Consider the following 21,043-nt stretch of genomic DNA (forward strand, 5'->3'; position numbering starts at 1 on the left):
GAATATTCTATTTTGTCTATTCCTGCTAATAACAATTTTGTAATTTTTTTCAGTTTGCAGACCTGAAAACAAATCCATCTTCTCACCTACTCCCATCTCTCCCCATTCCACCATGCCTATTCTTCCTTCTCCCATCCAGTTCTCACCACAGTACAATCACCAAGGCTAAATCCTAACTTCCTCTTCTCATTCCTAATACCACTGCACTAGTTCAGAGACTCATTTCTTGTCTCTACTAATGTAACCTTTAGTTAACTTTATACTAGTACAACTTACTAGTATAACTTCCAGCCTCCAATCGCACTGCTTTTCAAACATCTCTCCTAGCTGTTTTAAACCTCTGGATCCACAGTCAAAAATTCAAATGCATATGGATTCTAAACAGGTAATAAAATTGAGTGATGCAGATCAGTTGCAGGAAAATAAATGTAAACTAACTCTTGACCCTGGCTGAAATGCAAGAGGGGTGTATTGTAGTAAATCCAAGAATACATGATCCATTCAAATGAGACAAATCTTATTCAGGTATACTGGATTGCTGCCAACCATGTGAGAACATGGGCTCATTACTGTAAAAATATTCTGATGTTTCCAAAGAAGCCAGAAATTTGGATTTATATGTGTAAACTCCAATTCTTAAAGAGTGCAAACAAATCAAATTTAAAACCACACTGCCAATGCTGAAAGCCAAACAAAACAAATCTGTGGGCCAGATATGCTTGCGGAGCTACCATAATGCAAACTATGCATGAGATTAGTGGTTCTCCAACTTTAGAGTACAGAATCATCTAGGAAGCTTATTAATGCAGATTCCTGTGACCCATACTCAAAGGGTTCTGATTCAGTGGGTCCACTGGGGCTCCAGAATCTAGTTTTCTAACAAGCTTTCCTGGTGGCTTTGAGGCAGGTAGTCCTAAAACCACTTTTGATGAATCTACATGAAAAGGAATCTCAAAGGTTGAATGGAATGAGAACAGTGGGAAAATGGAAAACATATTTCTAATGCATTTAAAATACTTCAAAATGTTCTTATTTTAATGCTGTCCCAGGAAAAACAAATAAGTATCATATGTGTTTCAACTTCGAACAATAGTGCTTATTCATTGTATATTTTCAAGTGATATATGAATCCAATGAGAATTATTAATAAGTTTTTTCAACATTCTGGACATTTCAGATCAATAGCAGAGTGATAGTTATAATTAGCATTAAAATATAAGGCAATCTTCTAAGAAAATCAGGTACAGCTTTTTTACTAAAGTATTTATTTAAAAAGTGCTATTTATATATTTTTGGCAAGTCAAATATTCTAAAGATGAAAGGAATTGTCTACAATAAACTTGAGTTGATTCTTCAAAAAGCAGTCATTGTTCATTAACTGAATGCTTCCTAAATTCAAATTTCATGCTGGTTTATATTTTCTTAAAGTAAGACATATCTATGCCTTAAACGTGTGGGGGGGGGCAGGGACAAGTTCCTCATGACCCAGTTCCTGACCTATTTTAACCCAAATTATTAATCTTTGCTGTGTCTAGATTCTAGATCACTTAAAAATATTAAAGTATATACAAACCTTATCTTCCTTATAATATGTAAATTCCTGACACAAGCATCTATATTTCATGACCTATACACTTTAGCACTAAATATAATAATAGGAAACTGAACTATACTACAATGAATATCAAACAAAAGAATGATGTCAATAGGAAAATATGTCCCATAGTATTAAGCAAAAGAAAGGTAAGAAGAAATAGGAGCAGGAGAAAAGCTCCACCCAGCCCCAACATTTTAGTAATGAAGTCATACAGCGGGACCAATGACAAAGATGCCTGAGAAATAGATTGTTCCCAGTACCACAATACTGATGGGGTGGGTCATTGAGAAAGAAACAAAATAGATTGCTCCAACTGATGAGTGAGCCTCCAATTCCCAAGACAACATCAGTGGGAAGAAGGAGAAACAGGCCAGAAGTATTTTCAGCTCAACATACCAGGGGAGCCCCTGCCCAGGGCCTTTCATATGGCCATGTATTTATAACTCAGGAAGTTCCTGCCCTTTGCGTTTATAGTAATACACTCTTCATGTTTGGAGGGCTCAACAGGGATTTTATAAGAATCACAAATCTCTCATGAGAAAGTTGTCTAACCAGGAATAATTCACATTCCAAAGACCTATGTCTTTTTAGAATAGAATAATTTTGTAACCCAAGAATGAGCTTGAAATCTTTCTCAACCTCTACCTTGTGAAATAATGTCCTGTCTCTATAGCTACAACACACTGCACAAAAGAATAATCATTCAATTTCAGTAAAACACATCATCAGTATTATCTCTAAAGTCAGAAAATAACCATAAAACATTCAATTTTAGCCTAAGTATCTTTGCCTTCCACTAAACTGAAACAATAAATAACTTTTTATATGCATCAAAAGAATGAATTTACTTTTAAGGGAGCAGTTAAGACCAAAAAACAGTACACATACATACATACATACACACACACACACACACACATTAGCTCAAATCAAAATAATCAGTAATAATAACAATTATAATTGTCATTCTTTGTTATGTTATAAATCAGGTTTTGAATAAGAATACACATTTACACAGACTCTGATAGCTCAACACATGTAGAACCCTGGACAAATTTTCCAAATGAAAATGGACAAATTTGGGCTGGAGATTTGGCTCAAGAGGTAGTGCGCTCGCCTGGCATGCGTGCAGCCCGGGATCGATCCTCAGCACCACATACAAAGATGTTGTGTCCACCAAGAACTAAAAAATAAATATTAAAAAAAATTTTAAAAAAAAGAAAATAGACAAATTTTCATTCTCCCAGCTCTTATCTCAAATTCATATGGAGCCCTGTTCCTAATTATTCTGTCTTAAAAGCTATAGAAATAAAACTAAGTTGACAGTGTCTGAATACAAATCTCAATTGTTTAAGTCAACTACTTTAAGTAGAGGACTTCAGTTCAATGCATAGCCCTAAGACTACTTTGCCACAGATAAGAACAGTGTCTCTTCTTCTTTTGTCATAGGAGAGACACACATGAAAATGTTGTATATGTCATAAATCTTGCAGCTACTCTTGGAATATTCCAGGGACTGTAAGACTTAATTCAGCCAAGACATAACACTTTCATTGTGACAGCAAAAGCCTTGTAATCTAAGCTATCTGACCTTTAGAGCAGTATCTATTGGGGGGAAGGGGGATAACAAAAGCAAGAAGTTTAGAATTAGAACAAGAACCTCAGAGGCGCAAATCTACAGAATATTAGGCTGGGAGCAAGGACCAATTAAGTTGGTACAAAACTGTAAGTTATCAAAATGCACACTATTTACAGTACATGTTTAATTTCACAGGTTCAAAGCTGTCAAATTAAAGCTTGGCAAATGGTATCAGAATTAATGGACGCCTTTATATTTGCACTACAAACGGGCCAATTACCATGGAATTTTGACAAAAGATTTTTGACTTCATGATATTTCCAATTATAAAACGTCTAAAGTAAGGTCTTTTATAAGCTCTGATCACATCATTCCTCTAACTCCCCTGTTCAAATACTCCACTTGGGTTATAGAATGACATCCAAACTCTTTAGGCAAGCTTTCAATGCACCATGATTGACCTGGAATCTCCCCATCTAGGCTGACCTCCAATATTCTCATACACACTTTTGGGCCTCACTGGGCTAACTCATACTTCCTCAAACATGCCCTAAGTTCTTAGCTCCCTTACAGTTGTGCATTGTTATGTACTGAATGTTTGTGTACCCCCAAAATTATTTTTTTAACATTTATTTTTCAGTTGTATTTGGATACAATACTTTTATTTTATTTATTTATTTTTATGTGATGCTGAGGATCGAACCCAGGGCCTCACATATGCTAGGCGAGTGTTCTACCACTTAGCCACAACCCCAGCCTCCCCCCAAAAAATTCTTATGTTGAAACGCTATCTTCTCCCAAGGGACAACATTAGGAGGTGGGGTCTTTGGGAGAGGGAAGGTTTGGAGCCTTCATGAATTGGATTACTAACCTTGTTAAAGAGTTCTAAGAGAACTTGTTTTCCCTCTCTGCCATGTGAAGATATTACAAGTCAGAAGCCTGCAATTTGCAAGAGGGCCACCAGAACTTGGCCACACTGGCACCCTGATCCTGGACTTCTAGTTTACAGAACCGTGAGAAATAAATTTCTATTGTTCATAAGCCAATGATACTTTACTATAGGAGTCTGTGTTAAGATACGCATACTGTTCTCACTACAGGAAATGCCCTTTCTACCTGCTAAAAATAATCCCTGTTCTTTAAGACTCTCTTTGATTGCTGCTCTCTCCATGAAGCCATCTCTAATATTCCATTTATAAGTGATATCATCTGTGTTCCTACAGCAACTTTTACCCCTACTCTACCCTGGCCCATAGGTTTGAAAACACCTGATTCTCCAGTTCTATGTTCAGAGCAGGCAGAAATTATTTATTTTAACTCTAATTATGTGTATAACAGTATTGAGGTGGGCTTCTTCAAAACATTTATTAAATTAATATTGAATTAATCAAAGTATTTAATGAAAACAATTTCAGAGTGAGAATTTTTCCAAATGAATAGCTTACTTAAATCCTCTGTAGTAAAACTAGCCACATATAGCTACTAATCAGATGCTTGTAGACAAATCCCAGCCAACTTCTCAAGTTCTATTCCTTCTAAACTAATTTAATCCAACAAAGACAAAATGCTTTAAGATGCATTTAGTGGGCTTCTAATAGTGTCTGTGATAGGAGAAAAATATTTAGAATTTTATGTAAAATGTGAATATATAAATATAAAATTGAGAAATTTTAGCTCATTTGTATATTTTAAGAATAGTCTGTTAATTCTAAGATGGCAGTATTTATTTAAAAAAAAGCATTTATTTTGGAATCAGAAATCAGTTAACCTGAAATTCACTTCCCTTACTTATTAATGTGGGAAATAACTAAATTTAACATACATGGTTATGATAAAAATTAAGTAAGATGGTGACATAAAGCACCTAGAAAGATGCCAGAAACATTGTAGGTGTCAGAAATGTTAGTTCCTTATCTCTGTCCCACTATGGTTTGGAAAAAAAAATGTTTTCTAGGCTCACCTATATTCAGTTATAAAGCAAGCAATCTTCTTCCCACAATCTTACCATTTTTGAGTAATTGGCTTTATATAACTCTGAACTTGAGTACATGTTGAACTGTCTATTGAGAATGACTTCTCTTTTAACCTTACCAAATTATTCTTCATTCTCTAGGATCCAGATCAAATGCTGACTCTGTGAAGTTTCTCCTGTCCCTACTAAGCACAGTATGTGGCATTCCCAAGAGCACTCTGCTCAAGTCTTTTTACTATAGTACTTATGACTTTTTACCTATCTGTCCCTCTTTTCTGACGTGGCCATGAACTCCTCAAGAGTAAGACCTGTATATAATCATATTTATGCCTCACTATAATTTTTTATACAAAATGAGAATTTGATGTGTGGAATGATCATACACTGTAACATATAATTATAATAAGCATAACTGTTAATAAAGCCATACATGCTGCAGAATAAAATGGCTCTGTACTGATCATGTCACCTTCAAGTAAGCAATAAAGAGTTTAACAGTTATAGGAAGAAATGGAAGAAAAGTCCTTAGAATTCACTAAGAAAAAAAAAGGATAAGAGGTTATTCCAGGCACATGGGACAATGCAGCTAATGGCTTGTTTAAATAAAGGCACAAATAGACTGAGGAAGATAAGATGATACAATTAGGTGCTTAATAGTATCCCTAAATATAAAAATGCACTTGGCCCCAATGAGTTGGGTGCAAAGTAGTCACTGACTTTGGTCAAATAGGGAAGATAACCTTGATTCAACTAGACCACAAATTGTAAAGGTCAGTGAGTGACTCATAATAGAGAAATATAGTCTGATAATAAATGAGACAAGAGCAAACCTTAGCTTGAAAAGGTAAACTTGATAAATTCCCAGGATGGGGTAGGGGGTCAAGTTAATTTTTATTTTCCTAGAAAAGAGGAAGAATATTAAAATGAACACTGCCATAAAGTATTTCAAGTTATAAACTGTTTCTAGTATAACTAACATAGTTCAGAGATGTCTCCAGAGCTAACAATGACAGAGTACTGAACTTACATGCCAATGTAGATAGAAAAGTTTGGCATTATCAGCATTCAGGTGGTATTTGAAGAAGCACATGACTGCCTGTAATTGTATATGGAAAAGAGCAGATAAACAGTGAGGAATTTTTAGGAATGAAGGCAAAGAAAGCTCAGATTTTGGCAGTTAACAAGAAGCAGAACTACCAGAGAAGACTGTACCATGAAGTCTAAAAACCATACACATGAATTAAGTTTCCAGCATCAAAAGTGTTTAGGTATCAAGGAATGAACAGATAGAAAAAATAGATTTTTAAACTCATTAGAATGAGAATGAACATTTTCCTGGGATGTCATAAATGAGATAAGTGACAAGAGATATGTTTATAAACACAAAGTTGATAACAATCCAGTTCAGCAAGTTTGTGATAGTAGAAAAGAAGAAAAGTGGTAACAATCAATGAAACAAAGGATGCTTCCTTAAGGACAGGGATGATCTGACCCTGTCTCAATACAGAGCAAAGGGCACAATGGAAACTAAAGAACAGCTGAAGAACAATAGGAGTTTTTCAAACAAAATATACACAAAGTCATAATATCTAAAGCAAGGTCTCTCAATCTTGGCAATTTTTCTAAACCTTGACATTTTGGGCTGAGTAATTCTTTGTGTCTGAGGAATTCCCTATGAATTGCAGGATGTCCCCAGGCATCCCTGGCCTCTACCATTAAATCCCAGCAGCACCCTCCCCCAATCATGAAAACCAAAAATGTCTACAGACAATACCAAATACTCCTTGGTTAGTAAACCATCCCCCACTAAGAACTACTGGTCTAAAGAAAAATAACAAACTTTTGGGGACAAAAAGCTTAACACAAAGCTCTTTGGGTTAAACACAAAGCTTAACACAAAGCTCTTTGGGTTAAATGAAATTTTAAAAAGAAGAAGGATATCAACAACCAGGACTATATTAGAGGAAATATGAATTTGTGAGGATGAAAAGAAAAGATATTTGAAAAACAGAAATTTAATAGAATTCTTAACCTGCTGAATTACCAGCTGTTATGGTTTGGACCTAGACTGTCTCCTGCAAAAACCAACGTGTGGAAGGCATTATCCACAATGCAGCAATGTTCAGAGGTGGGGCATTTAGGCAATGCTTGGATCGTGACAACTCTGACTTTGTCCATAGAATGTCAATTTGATGGATTAATAATCTGAATGAACTTAGAGGGAGTTAGTGAAAATTATATCGGTAGGCTATGGATGGAGGAAATATGTCAATGGGATAATGGCCTTGGGGACTATATCTATCCCTGGATCCTTCATGTCTATCTGTATCTGTCTCTCTCTGCTTCCTGTGTGCCATGAGACAAGTAGCTTTCCTCTGCCATGCCCTTTTCGCCATGTTGTTTCTGACTTGGAGCTGTGAACCATAGACTAAGACTTATGAAAACAAGAGCCCAAAAATAAATCCTTCCTTCTTAAGTATTCTTACAAGGCATTTTGGTCACAGCAAACTGACTAACAATTTTTCCATCCTTCACCCTCTAGTTTCATGTTGCATCATAGGTAATTCTGTAAACAAAATCAACATAGACAGTTTAACTTATTAGGTTTAGTGATCATACAGCAGATTACTATAATGTGCCCCATAAAGATAAATATCATGTTTCATTAAAAAAATTTTTCAAGCTAAGCATGGTGGCACACACCTATAAGGCTGAGGTAGGAGGATCAAGGCCAGCCTGACCAACTTAGTGAGACCTTGTCTCAAAATAAAAAAAAATAAAAGAGGCTGGGGATGTAGCTCAGTGTAAAGCATTCCTGGGTTCAATCCACAGTATCACAAAAAAATCAATTTTTTTGTATTAGTCATCTTAAGTTCCAAATAGCCCAATTCCAAGTTCTAGGCATATAGTAGTATATTCGTGATCGATTTTATCTACCACATGTTTTAAAATCAAAGTTTCCTTTTTCTTTTGAGAGGGATAATAGGAGAAACTGAGGGAAGAAGAACTCAAATTACATTATGCACTTCCATATTATTTGGCACTTACGTCCATAGTGTAGGGCTCTATTACTCATTACAAGTCAATTCTGAAAGAGTTTGTCACAACACTTTCTGCAGACTAATTTTAAAAAATAGCACTTGGCTGACTATGCCACACTTTTATAGCAGCCAATCTTTAGGCAAAGCAGACACAGGAAGCAGCAGGAGAAGGTAGGTGGTTCTTGGCACTTCCCTGAACAAGAAACAATGCATGTCATATACTTGTATAACAGGAGATAGCATTAGTTGTTTCAAACAGTTTTACTTTGCACAAAAGTTCACAAACAGAAATGGAGTGGGGAGAGGAGCAGAGAAAACAACTGAAAAATGAGGCAGGCAGTAGGACTTGCCATGTAATTGGTTCAGAAGCCACTCTCTACAAGGCTAACATTCAAGTGACAAAAAAAAAATCAGCAACATTAAGTCAAGTACAGAAGCCTTGTGGTGACCATAAAATTATTTAATAAAGGCCAGATTGCCCAGACTGCTATTTTTAAGAATTGTATTCATGTGTCTTTAAAATCCACAGTTACATCAGTTTCATGCCATGGCTCTTTTCTAACAAGTAGTCACATGTCTACCCCACTTTATGGCAGTGATTCAAAGAATTTTACCTTTTAATTATTGGTAACACTAAAATGAATGTCCCCTTAACTCTGTCTTCTAAATGATATGTACACATAGTATATATCAATCTAAAAGACCAATCTAGAAGACCATTAACTAGGTTTAGGTCTCCAGGTTAATTTAGAGCAACCCCAAAGTTTAGGCTCTTAGGAAGTATAGAAAACTTGTGATTTAAAACATGGATTTTACAGTCACACTGGTCTTAAATTTCAAATTCACCACTGAATATCCTCAGGCAAATTACTTATCTGTTAGGAGCCTATTTCATCACCTACAAACTGACTGCTATGTGGATAAAGTGAGTTAATACTGAGGGGGATTTAACCGATCATCAATCCCTGAGCATCCTTGCACTTTCTGGCTAGGTATGCCAAGGTGAAAGGTGCTGATAGCATCTTTTACATGATATTTCCCAGGGCTTTGTTTGTACCAAGTGATCTTCAGAATGAGGTAATATCTCCCCATCCCCAAAAGAATAGGCTGGCTTCCTCTCACCATAAAAGTAACAAATCCCCCAAGTGTGGTGTTCCTTTCGTGTAACTCAACTAACTGCTTGTGTAGGCATCATTCTGGTCCACCTGTGGGACCTAAGATCATGGTGAATCAGTGTGTCATGCTCACATTCTGACTACTACTTTTGCAATGAATAATAAATTGACCTTGGTCTCTGACCTAGGAGTCTTGGGTCTTCTGCAATCATCCACCAAACAATAACTGATAGGTAAATAGATAAAATCCCAGACCTTACATAGTTCTTGACAAATACATACAAGTCCTTAGAATACCAACTGGTGCCTATGATATTGTTTTATTGAGGATCACCTCTGGGTAGCTTGAGTTCTGCAATTTGTCGCTGAACTGAGGAAAACAATCAGGATGGACTAAAACAAAGCCAACACTCTCTAAGACTCAGTACATTGTCCTACATATGAAATATGATTAAAAGAATGTTGATGCAGGTGCAGTGGTGTACACCTGTAATCCATATGGCTCCAGGAGGCTGAGGCAGGAGGATCACGAGTTCAAAGCCATCCTCAGCAATAGCAAGGTACTAAGCAACTCAGTGAGATCCTTTCTCTAAATAAAATACAAAAAGTGTTAGGGATGTAGCTCAGTGATTGAGTGCCCCTGAATTCAATCCCCTGTACCAAAAAAAAAAAAAGAATGCTGATGAGGAATTAATTGGACCAAGATAAATCAGACTCTAAAAACAGCTCAGTAATTAGCTGGGATAGTTACTCTTTAGTACCCAGCCTTTAACAACCATCTTTCATAATTCCAATTCTTCATCTAACTGAAATCCATATGTCACATACTTACATTAGGGCAGATTCATTATAGCTCCCAAAACCTTTGACTCTCAAATGTTAGAGCTAAATGGAAACTTGCAGTTCATCTATTTAGACTCTCTTATTTTATAGAATAAACTGACAGCCAAAGAAGATAAATAAATGACTTACCCACAGTTACATTTTTAAAAAGTAATCAGCTCACTTCTGTATAACCCTTTTAAGTAGCTAAGAACAAACTCCTTTAAAAACACCTAACAGGATCAGCTAGATATCCTATTTAGCATATTTCAACTCTGTGCATCATATGAAATACTTTCAAATTCTATAAAATAAGATGTGGGGTCTTAAAAACACAAACTGGCAATGGTAAGATAAAAATACACTTTCCACTAGTTTACAGCAACATAGTTGTGATAGGGTATGGATGGGAAATGCTCTTAAATAAATCTAACACTTGAATAATTTAACATCCAATGGCCATCCTTCTGCACATAACTTTTGTGATCAGACAATAGGATACGACACTGATAATATTCACAGAAACCAGTAAAAATGGCAAGGAATAAACAGTCAGAAACATGCAAGTGATAATATTATTTAAAGGGGATGAAGGAGGTTGAAAGCAGGGATTTTAACATAAAATAATAACATTTTGATCCACAATTAGCTACAACAGAATTGGTAGGAGAAAAGTGAAAAATTGGGCCCATAGCCCTACTTTAAATTACAACTAACACGCTGAATCCATTTCATATAGAGATATGGCCACTTAAAATTTAGGATTTGGTCTTGGGCCAAGTTGACTTATATAAACTGGAGGATTTGTACCTCACAGAAAATCACAAGACCAGTCAATAAAGCAAGTATAGGCTACACTGAAGAAATCTAAGAATTTAAAGATATATTAGAGAATGTGGGTAAACCCTGCTTTAGTGAGATAAACACATGAAAATCCAAACCACCCAACATGGATAAAATCCAGGCCATTTTTATTTTTGCATTGTAAACTTATTCTTCCCTTTAATAGCTTGTTTAAAGACCATTAGCTACTCAAACCAAAGGGGGAGAAATGTAAGGTAATGCAGTGCCAATGAAAAACAAGCTGTGAGGGAAGCCTAAGAAAAGGTTATTTTCACTCACAAATGTTTTATGTACACACTGACACTTCTGGAAAACATTGATTTTGTAATATGAGGTACCAGACTGCAGAACATATTATTAGAGGAAATGTCTCTGCCAATTTATTTTAACCCATCTTAACTTTCTATATGTTCTAGCTTTGTAGCATGAGTAATATAAATGAAAGTAAGCTAAAGTTATCACACAAACTTCTAAACAATATATCTTATCCATATTATCTGTAACTATGGGAAGCTCTATGAAACAATTTCAAGAAAAGGACTAGGAGGGGTACAAAAAGGAGGATCCTTAATTAGAGAAGGTGATCAACATACTGAACCTCCAACCTAGGCCCTCAAGGACACAGTCATCCATATTTGAGGACTCCAGTAATTCAAAAGTAGATGTGATCAGGTATAAAACAATGTATTATATAAATATACACCTTATATTCTTTCTCAGAATCAATGACATATGAAAAATTCTCTTTATAAATAAGACTTTAAAACATGTCCTATGCTTGTTGAATTTCCTATCAGGGATAAGGATAGAATCCACCTGGTTTTAAATGGTAGTAACAAGCCCAGATGTGACCTTTGTTTGAATTATAAAAAGTATCACCAGGAAGACACAGGCTTGTGACTGGCATTTTGGTAAATAATGTGATCCCCATGGTTTTATACCTTTGAGCAGATCCCAATCATATAAAATAACTCTGGTCTCTACCACACATACATGCTTTTAAATTTCAAAATATAAGTATATAGACTACACTAGGTCTTACTCTCTTTAAGAAAGAATCTTCCTAACAGCTGGAGTCAGCATAATATGCTATTAAACATTTAAGACTTTACCAGTGATTGATTTCAAAGCTGATGAAAAACATCTCCATAGCTTTCCTTCCTCTGAGCAAGTCAGACCCCAATAACTATCACTCGTTTAGCTGTTTTCTGAAAAAAATCACCCCACTGATTGGGTTAGTAAATGGACAGTAAGAAGATGTAGAGTGGAGATGGATGAGTAGTCTAAACCTACTTGAATACTCAAAATTAGAGAAATAATATGCCTATTGTTTCCCAGCACAATAATAGCACTAAATTGCTGATTGGAAAGTAGTGGTTACACAGCTTCTTTAGTAAATCTGTGTGAAGTCTAGGCCATTTGCCCAAGTCAATTGCTCATACCCACTCCACCCATCCCCAGCTCCATCACCTCATTAGTAAAGCCTGCTTTTTTTTTTTCTTTTTGGTAACCCTGGATATCTAAATAAGGAGATAATAGTTATTTCCAAGAGTTTGCTCACCCCAATCATCCAGAGTGAGTAACCCAAAATTTACCAAAGTGGCTAAAAAGCAGACACCTCAAGTACAAATTTGGCATTTATTTTTAAATAAAACTAGAGCTAGTAACATAAACATGGTTGTTGCATGCACGTATCAGAGATTTATGTGAATCATTTATCAAGAGAATACAAGAATATTTTTCCTTTACCCAACTATCTACATTTCCCTGGGAAGAAAATTTTGACATGAAAAACCCCACCCTACTTCACAAAGTGCAGAAATGAAGAATGAGTGATTACTCAACCAGTTAGTGAAAGCCAGAAGTATTAATTTGGTCTTTTTTCTATGGTACATAGTAACTGTTCCAGAGTGTCTACCCACACTTGTGTAGTCAATCTTTGCAGATACTTCTACAGAATTAAAGACAGGAGTGAATTTATCCTGGGTTGATGCTTTATGAGAGTACTTTATGTGGAATAACTTTGAACAAGATCTTACCATCAGTTTAAAGTTTTATTTGTTTAAGAGTTCAGTGGCATGTACATTAATTAGGCACACATTAGATTAAAAATCTATTTTGAGGCATTTGGGGATGTTTGATTATGGATTGAGTGTTAGATGATAGCAAGGAATATGTTAATTTCTAAAGATGTGACAGTGACAGTGATTATGTTTTTAAGAAGTCAGTAATTTTTAGAGATGTACACTGAAGTATGTAGGAGTAAAATGACATGATATCTGGGATTTGCACTCAAATACTTCAGCAAGGAAAACACAGAGGATGGATGAAGCATACTTATCTAGACAATTGTTCTATATGGGATAGATGATGGTTAATCATACTATCCTCTCCACTTTTTAATATTTTTGAAATTTTTCGTAAGTTTTACAAAAAATTATTAGTCCTTATTATAAAGTAAAAACTTTATTTTTTACTTTTAGCTTGAAAAGAGACAAACAAATTAAGGTTAGATTTTTTTAAATCCTCAGAATTTTGAAGAGACCTTTATCAAAATGTGGCTATCACAGAATAAAAAGTAGTTAAAAAAAAAAAGAGAGCATTGTACCCCAGATCTCTTCTCACTTATGTGACTATCAGAATTGCCAGGTGATTGACTTAATAGCCACTTGGGATTAATTTCTTCTTAATGAAGTCCTGGATTCCTAGGCAGCCTACCTGAAGAGTCACCTAGAAACTTCTGACTTGTAATAGGCATAACTTTATTATAGAGCCCTGATGGAAGAAAAGAGTGGTGGCCAATCCTGTGGATCTGTGTTTGGGAGCAATATAGCTTACTCTTTTTAAAGCAACACATGTAACTTCATTAAACCAAAGCCTGTGAAAATGGTGATTAGTTAGAATTTTGTTTTCTACATTCTTTCATGAGAAAGGTGGCAATTCCTTTTTTCCCAGGCCATCTCACACAAAGCAAGGAAAGACCAAGTTTCAGTTGAGTCTCTATTTAAAGCTACAGCCAGAGCATATCACTTAAACTGGAAAAGATTCAGCTTGATCAAGTAAACAAGTTTTAAATTAGTATGAGTTAATTTCTTTCTATGGCTGACATTCATGATAAACAGCTACATGAAAATACACCTAATGGGCTGGGGATGTGGCTCAAGCGGTAGCGCACTCGCCTGGCATGCGTGCGGCCCAGGTTCGATCCTCAGCACCACATACAAAGATGTTGTGTCCGCCGAAAACTAAAAAATAAATATTAAAATTCTCTCTCTCTCTCTCTCTCTCTCTCTCTCTCTCTCTTTAAAAAAAAAAAAAAGAAAATACACCTAAACCTTCCTTTACATGCACCAATTTTGAGCTGTCTTCCACAATGGGTGTCTTCTACTTAATGACCACTTAGATATCAAATTTATAACTATTTTTAAATCACCTAACCATCATCCTAGCTTCTTCAGTCTTCAGAAAAAAATTAAGTATCAACCACCCCAAATATGGCAAAAAGAGCTGGTCTTTTCTGCATGGTAGACTGAATACAGGAACAGGGGGAAGTCAGGTTTCAGGAACAATTCTTATGGTGCTAATGATAGCCAGTAATATTTAGCCAGATGTGCTGATTCATGTAAATTAGCATATATTATGTATTGTTTTCAGAGCATTTACAGTATTCTTTGAGACCAGGTTGTAAAAGAATATTTCATTTCAATGACATGTTGCTACTGCCAGAGCTCTTCATACCGGGAGTGAAATCTGGGTGGATTACAATTATAAATTGTTCAAAAGGAACAAGAGATGACAGAGATTGAAAACTTTTTTTTTCCTTTCAGAATCCCTGAAGCATAATGACTCAGTACTATAGATAACTTATACAATAGAGGTGATAGCTTATAAACTTCTAAGTCAGACCACTAAAAACTTCAATGACTCAGCTTCCTTATTTATACATCAGGAAGCTTCATGACAAGGAATGATGTCATAAATATGTCCCCAAAGTTTTTAACAAAAGAGTTTAAATACCTTTGATAAATTGAAAGGGAAAAGGTAGCCTAGTTCTTAAAAAAAATTACTGTGAAAAAATGTTAAGCTCACATCCCATATTCACTCAACAGAAAGAATTATTAGTAAAAGGAAAGAATGCATAATCCTCAAAAGGGCAAATGGAATTGAGAATGAGAAGTTAATCAACATATAACCAGATTATGGTACTTTATGCAATAATTACAATAATATTAGAGCTATCAAATTGCAAGAAAGTCATTAAACCACTCAACCACAATCACTTTTATTTATTTATTTATTTATTTTTTGGCTGGGGATAGAATCTAGGGCCTTGCTCATGCTAGGAAAGTGTTCTACTCCCCTAGCCCCACAGTTACATTCGATTTGGGCAATGTAAGAAATTAATTATAATACTTTATGTTTATATAATAGTATAGAATTTCCTAAATTTGTTCTCGTTCATTACTATATTTTATCTAAACAACCTTGTCAAACAAATCAGTCAGGTGAGCTGGGCACAATAGTGCAGGACTGTAGTTCCAGCTACTCAAAAGGCTGAGGCAAGAGAATCACAGGAGGTCAAGAATCTGAGGCCAGCCTGGGCAACATAGTGGGACCCTCTCAAAAAACAAAAACAAGGCCAGCAATGTTGATGTTATCTCTGACTGATTAACATTAATCAAAGAGCTGGAACTTCTCTTGTTAAATGCTCAGCAGTGATCACAAACAAATAAAAGATAGAAGGGATACTGGAACCCAGGTCCTTTGGCTCTCAATTCCATATTCATTTGCCAATAATCTGAAGCCTCCTACTATTAACAGCAAAATGTTACTTGGCTCATGGTTTAGGTACTGTTTCTCGGCATGAAAGTTCAAGCTCCAACATCACAAGAATCTAAACAAACAAGGGGAGTAGGAGAGTTCTCTCGACCATAAGTTTCCAGAATTTCAAAATTAGAGATGACATAGAGGAATGTGCAGATAGATATATTCATTTGATGAAGGATATATGCTAAGAAAAAACGTATAAAAGTACACTTTTTTAAGCCTCTTTTCAACAATTTATACTTTCAAAATGTCTGGCTTATATGGAAAAACTCCCCAGATAATAATCATTTACCAAGTTATTTTGCACCTGAGCACTAACCTGCCAGATTTTAATGAATAACATAAACCAGGACCGTTGCCCAAAAGCAATTTTAAATCTCTGTACAGACTAGATGAACGCATAACATTTAAACTTACAATCGTTATGGACTCAAAAGAAAGATGACCCCTCAGTAAACTGAAGTAATTAATGAAGGTCTAATAGAACAGGAAAACACTTAGGCATGAACTGGGCAGTGAAAAGGAGTGAGATTTACTGAAGAGAAACAGAGTGGATATTTCAGATTTGGTAAGGATGTTCACAATGGGTGGCAGGAAGAAACTAGGCTATAGAGAAATAGTACTAGGAAATTGATAAGCTGGTAAATGGATGAGAAGGTGAGCAGCCACCAGAATTCAGGTCTCCAACCCTAAACGTTGAACTCCATTTCACTACTCTGTGCTCCTCCTACCTCCATTCTGGAAATCCTATCCAAGGAATTTTCCACAGTTCTAAATTTCTTTCTATAACAAATCTGACCAGTTAATTCTACTGTTTTTATTTTAATTTCTTTTTTTAGGTATAGATGGACACAATACTTTTATTTATTTTTTTTTTATTTTTTAATGTGGTACTGAGAATTAAACCCACATGCAAGGCAAGCGCTCTACCACTGAGCCATAACCCCAGCCCCAAGTCTATTGTTTTAACCTTTTCAACACTTATTCAGGAAAAAGTTGAAATTCTAACATGACACACAATGATTCACTGTGATTTAGACTTTTCTGGCAGATTTAATATTTTATATACCTTTTATTTCAGCCACATGTATCTTCTTTATTGGCCATGCTCCTGTATTTCCCTACCATTGTACATGATATTCTTTCAGCCTAGAATGCCTTCCCCACTTCTTCAATACCCTATTCTGCAAACCTCAACAAAATATTGCCTAGTATGATAAGTCTTTCCTTACCTCCCTCAGCATCTGATTTGAGTAGATGGCTCTCTGTACATTTATAATACCCTCCAAAGTATATTCCTCTGATAACTGTCACTGCTTTTTATCAATTTTCCTGTCTAGTAGACTATGAGCATCTTTATATCACCAATCCTTAGAATAGCATGTAGCATTGTAGTACTTAGTCAATCTGTTGCATAAATGAAACCACTGTGCTCAGAAATTATTTAAAATCAAAACATAATTTATCTAAGTATGAACAAATCACCAAATATGCAGGAAGTTATATAACAATAAAAAATCAACTTGTGTTATTTGAAGTGACTAATCTGAATTTACTGTCTAAAGAAGCAAAGGTTTCAGAAAGTACACATAAATGCAAATTCAAAATGCAAAATATCAAATACTATCAAGCCACTATATACCTACCATTGTGTGTGAGGCCTTCTTTCAATGATTAAGTCACTGCTTTAAATATGTGAGATTCAAGATGAAGTTCCTTCACAACAGTTCTAGAGCTCTCTCTCCTACTCAATTTAACAACATACATTTCATAGTTGACATAAAATTACTAATTAATATAAGAGTCATGCTGCTTGTTGGCATGCTGCTATCTGGGCCTAACCAGATAGTTACATAAAATCCAAAACTCCCCTACTAATGCACTTAAAAAGAAGTCAAAATGAATGGATCATTATAAAGATGTATATATGAAGAAAACTGAAGCAAATTTTGCTGAATTTTGAGTTACTTAACCCTAAACAGAAGTCTCTACAGTTCGAAAGTGCCACTCTGAAAGAAAGTCTCACTAATATCCATCAAAAAGTGGAGGATATAAATGAAAGTAGTTCCTGTTTATAGAATGCATGCCTTCCATCTCCAGTTCTTCAGAACCATGATGAACTAAATGCAAACAACTGAATCACAAGCCTTATACTTCACTAGAGTGACCAAGTTAATTTTTCTATGTAGTAGAAACTTTGATCCTACCTAATACTGTTTAGACATTGTGTAGTTAACTTTTTACCCCTAGAATAAATTTCTTCAAGTCAATCACCCTTGTGGCTAGTGTGATTTCCTTTCTCCCTTCATCACTGATGTCCTCCCATCCCAAACTTAGCATCAACTATCATTTCCTTTACTATCTTTTGTTGATATTGCAATAGTTCTTCTTTCTAAAGGTGATCATTGCCTTTGAGAAGCTGATGAAAGCTATGGGGCCCAGAAAAAAGAACATGCACTCAATTTTTGAAGAGTTTGAGACCCTGTATCCTACAATCACCCACACAAATAACTTTTTGTACCACTGTGCTTTTATAATTCCATACCACAACTCCTTTGTACACCTAGACACACGAATTAAGCACTACTACAGTGACTGACATAATACTTAAAATAATAAAATTTAGTCTCAATCAAGTTTCATCTAACTTAGCAAAATCTGAAGAATCCCAGATGAACTTTCTTACAAAGTTTTACCAAGTCTATTTGTATGATGAAGTTGCTTGCCTTAAAATGCCCTATAATGACTTCCTAAATTTATTATTAGTTCTGACACATTTGCTTGTAAAATCATGTAAAGCTCAAAAGTTATGAGGAAAAACACTCATGTTGATATTTTAGAAACTCTTGGATTTCAAAACTTGTTCTGCTCTATCAAAGCTATGTTCAACATGGAACAGTGAGGTTAGTTAGGAACTGAAAGTGATACCATCTCATAACTAGCTAGTTTCCTTGTCAAACCAAGTAAAACATAAAAGATGAAACAGGGCAAATAGTCAAAGGGAAAGAAAAAATATACTCAAAGTGTTAATAAAGATATATGCTTTTCTTGATAGTGTTCTTCTTAAAAGTGGAGGGTTCTTGGTATGCGTACAAAACTGTGGAAACTATCAGTTAAATTTTATGTTTACTTAAAATTGTGATTACTGATTAAACCACAGTTTTGTGCTACAGTAAAAAAAGGAAAACCAATAAATTTCAAAATCATAACAGAATTTCAAACACATGAAACTCTAGTGATACACTCAAAACTTTTCTTAAGTTTTATGATTGTGCAGGCACCCATTAGCCTCTCACCAGCACAGACAAGTCACAAAGAGCCTGTGACTCAAATTCTTCATTTGTAAATACTGGGGTAAAAGTCACACCTATTAAGCTAGTTTTCAATTTGTGTCCACTTAGTGTGGAATTGATGAGATTTTAGATTTGCCATCTTAATCTACAAATCCCTTCCCACATAATGTAAGGCTGCATATTTCCTAAAACAATAACTCTTTGGCCACTGTTTTCCATTATGAATAGATAGTCCATAATTGAAAAGCAAATAGGAACCAAAATACAAATACAACAGGTCCATACCAAATGGCCAGATTCCATGGGAAATGGCTTTATTTACATGTCCCCATCCCACCCACTCCCCTGTCAAGTTGCTGCTCAAAACTAAAATCTAGATATGCAACATGTGGCATGTACTTCGGATATGGACTAAGATTATTTCTCAGTATTTGCTGAATTTGTGCAGGAAAACCCTTTCCCCTCATGTCACCCAAATTACAAAGTTTACAAAAAGAGGAACCCTTTTAACTGAGTTGAAGAAATCCTGTATTTCCCAATGCAATATCAGGCCCCAAAGATTTCATTTTGCACATTCAGAGGCAGGAAATGGACTGCTACCACTGGTTCAACACTACCAGGACTGTGAGAAGTGCACAGTCTGCCTACCACTTTTAAGTGTTCATAATCAACTGGGTTGAAGTACTGTATGACTATATAAACATACACAAAGGACAGTTGGTGGTACTTCACCCAGCCTCAGCTCCCACGCTTCCCCTACTCCTCCAAAGAAATATTTCTTGCGAGAGCACATGGAGAGAGAGGCGGGGGTGCGGGGGGGGGGTGGTGACGCACGTAGGCGCCTCTTAGATTTCTGGTTAAGTTGAAGAACTGGGGGCCTACGTTGTGTTTTTCTTGATTTGAAAGGCTGCGAGAGGGCTCCCAAGTCCTGAGACCAAAAAGAAGGAAGGTTCCCCTGCCTGGGACCCTAAGTGTTGAGTCAAAACAGCAACTGACAAGAGGTGGGAGGGAAATGGAATCGCTCAAAGAAGGTTCGTGGCCACAAGTTAGACAAACAACAGCCTTACCCAATACTCTAGGACTCGGGGTCTCCCCAAGTTGGGGTGGGGCCTTTCTCCTTCCCTCACTGCCTCCCAGGCTGACAAGAGGGAGAAAGGGGTTAATTGGAGAAGGGGGTGCTCTTCCGCCCCCACGCCGTCTCCGCGCCTCGGTTTGGCCGCTCCGCTCCTTTAGTAGTAGCACAGCTCCCCGAGTAGCACAGCGAGGTCGCGGTCACCTTTGGGAGGGGGCCCCGGGTTCCCCGTGTTCAATGGCAGGAGGACCCCGGGGCTCTCCCTATCCCCAAGGCCGGCGGGGGCTGCGGGAGCACTCACCAATTTGGGTTTGTTTTTCGTTTCCTCTTCGTTGGCAGCTCGGTTCCCCGCGCTCCGCTTGTTGCTCCGGCCCCCACAGGGTTCCTCGCTGCCGCCTCCCGCTCCCGACGCCGCCGCCCCGGGCTGCTCCATCTTTCTCCGGCCCTGTCACCTGTGCCCTATAACCCCACCTCTCCTCAAATGAAGAAGCCCCCCTGGGCGCTCTCACTGCCCGGCGCTGATTCGACAGCACGTCTTCCTTAGGGAGAGAGTGTCAGCCCGGGGAGTAGCCTAATTCAGGCCCCCGGGGCTGCCGGCTCCCAACACCCACGACGCAACCACGCTGTTGCCACTACTCAGTGCCGGGGCAAGCCCTGCCCCTAAGCAGCTGCAATTACCACAGTCGCCGCCGCCCTCAGGGCGGTGTTTAGGGTGGAGGGAAAGTAGGTGCCTATCTCTTTAAGAGGGCCTCAACACACGTGATTCATCAAAGTGCCCGCAGTCGGCAGCTGGGGCGCGGAAAGCCGCTTCCTACTCAGGGTGCTGAGCCGGCCCCTGCTACTGAGCATGCCCAGCACAGTGACTGGAGCCCAACAGAGGAC

At 36.9% G+C, this 21,043-nt stretch overlaps 1 protein-coding gene across 9 annotated transcripts in view; it reads right to left on the bottom strand.

Moving 5' to 3' along the window:
* Positions 1–20,795, bottom strand: part of Diaph2 (diaphanous related formin 2) — an 826,282-nt gene extending 805,487 nt beyond the window's left edge. For all 9 annotated transcript variants that reach the window (XR_013154694.1, XR_013154693.1, XR_013154690.1 and 6 more), the window contains exon 1: positions 20,463–20,795. Coding sequence is in view for 2 of the 9 variants with exons in the window: in XM_077107725.1 (XP_076963840.1) it covers positions 20,463–20,594 (132 nt within the window). In the remaining 7 variants the exon portion in view is untranslated. The remainder of the gene's footprint in view (positions 1–20,462) is intronic.
* Between the last annotated feature and the right edge of the window lie 248 nt (positions 20,796–21,043).

Source organism: Callospermophilus lateralis, chromosome X (assembly GCF_048772815.1).
Source record: "Callospermophilus lateralis isolate mCalLat2 chromosome X, mCalLat2.hap1, whole genome shotgun sequence".
Lineage (NCBI taxonomy): Eukaryota > Metazoa > Chordata > Mammalia > Rodentia > Sciuridae > Callospermophilus > Callospermophilus lateralis.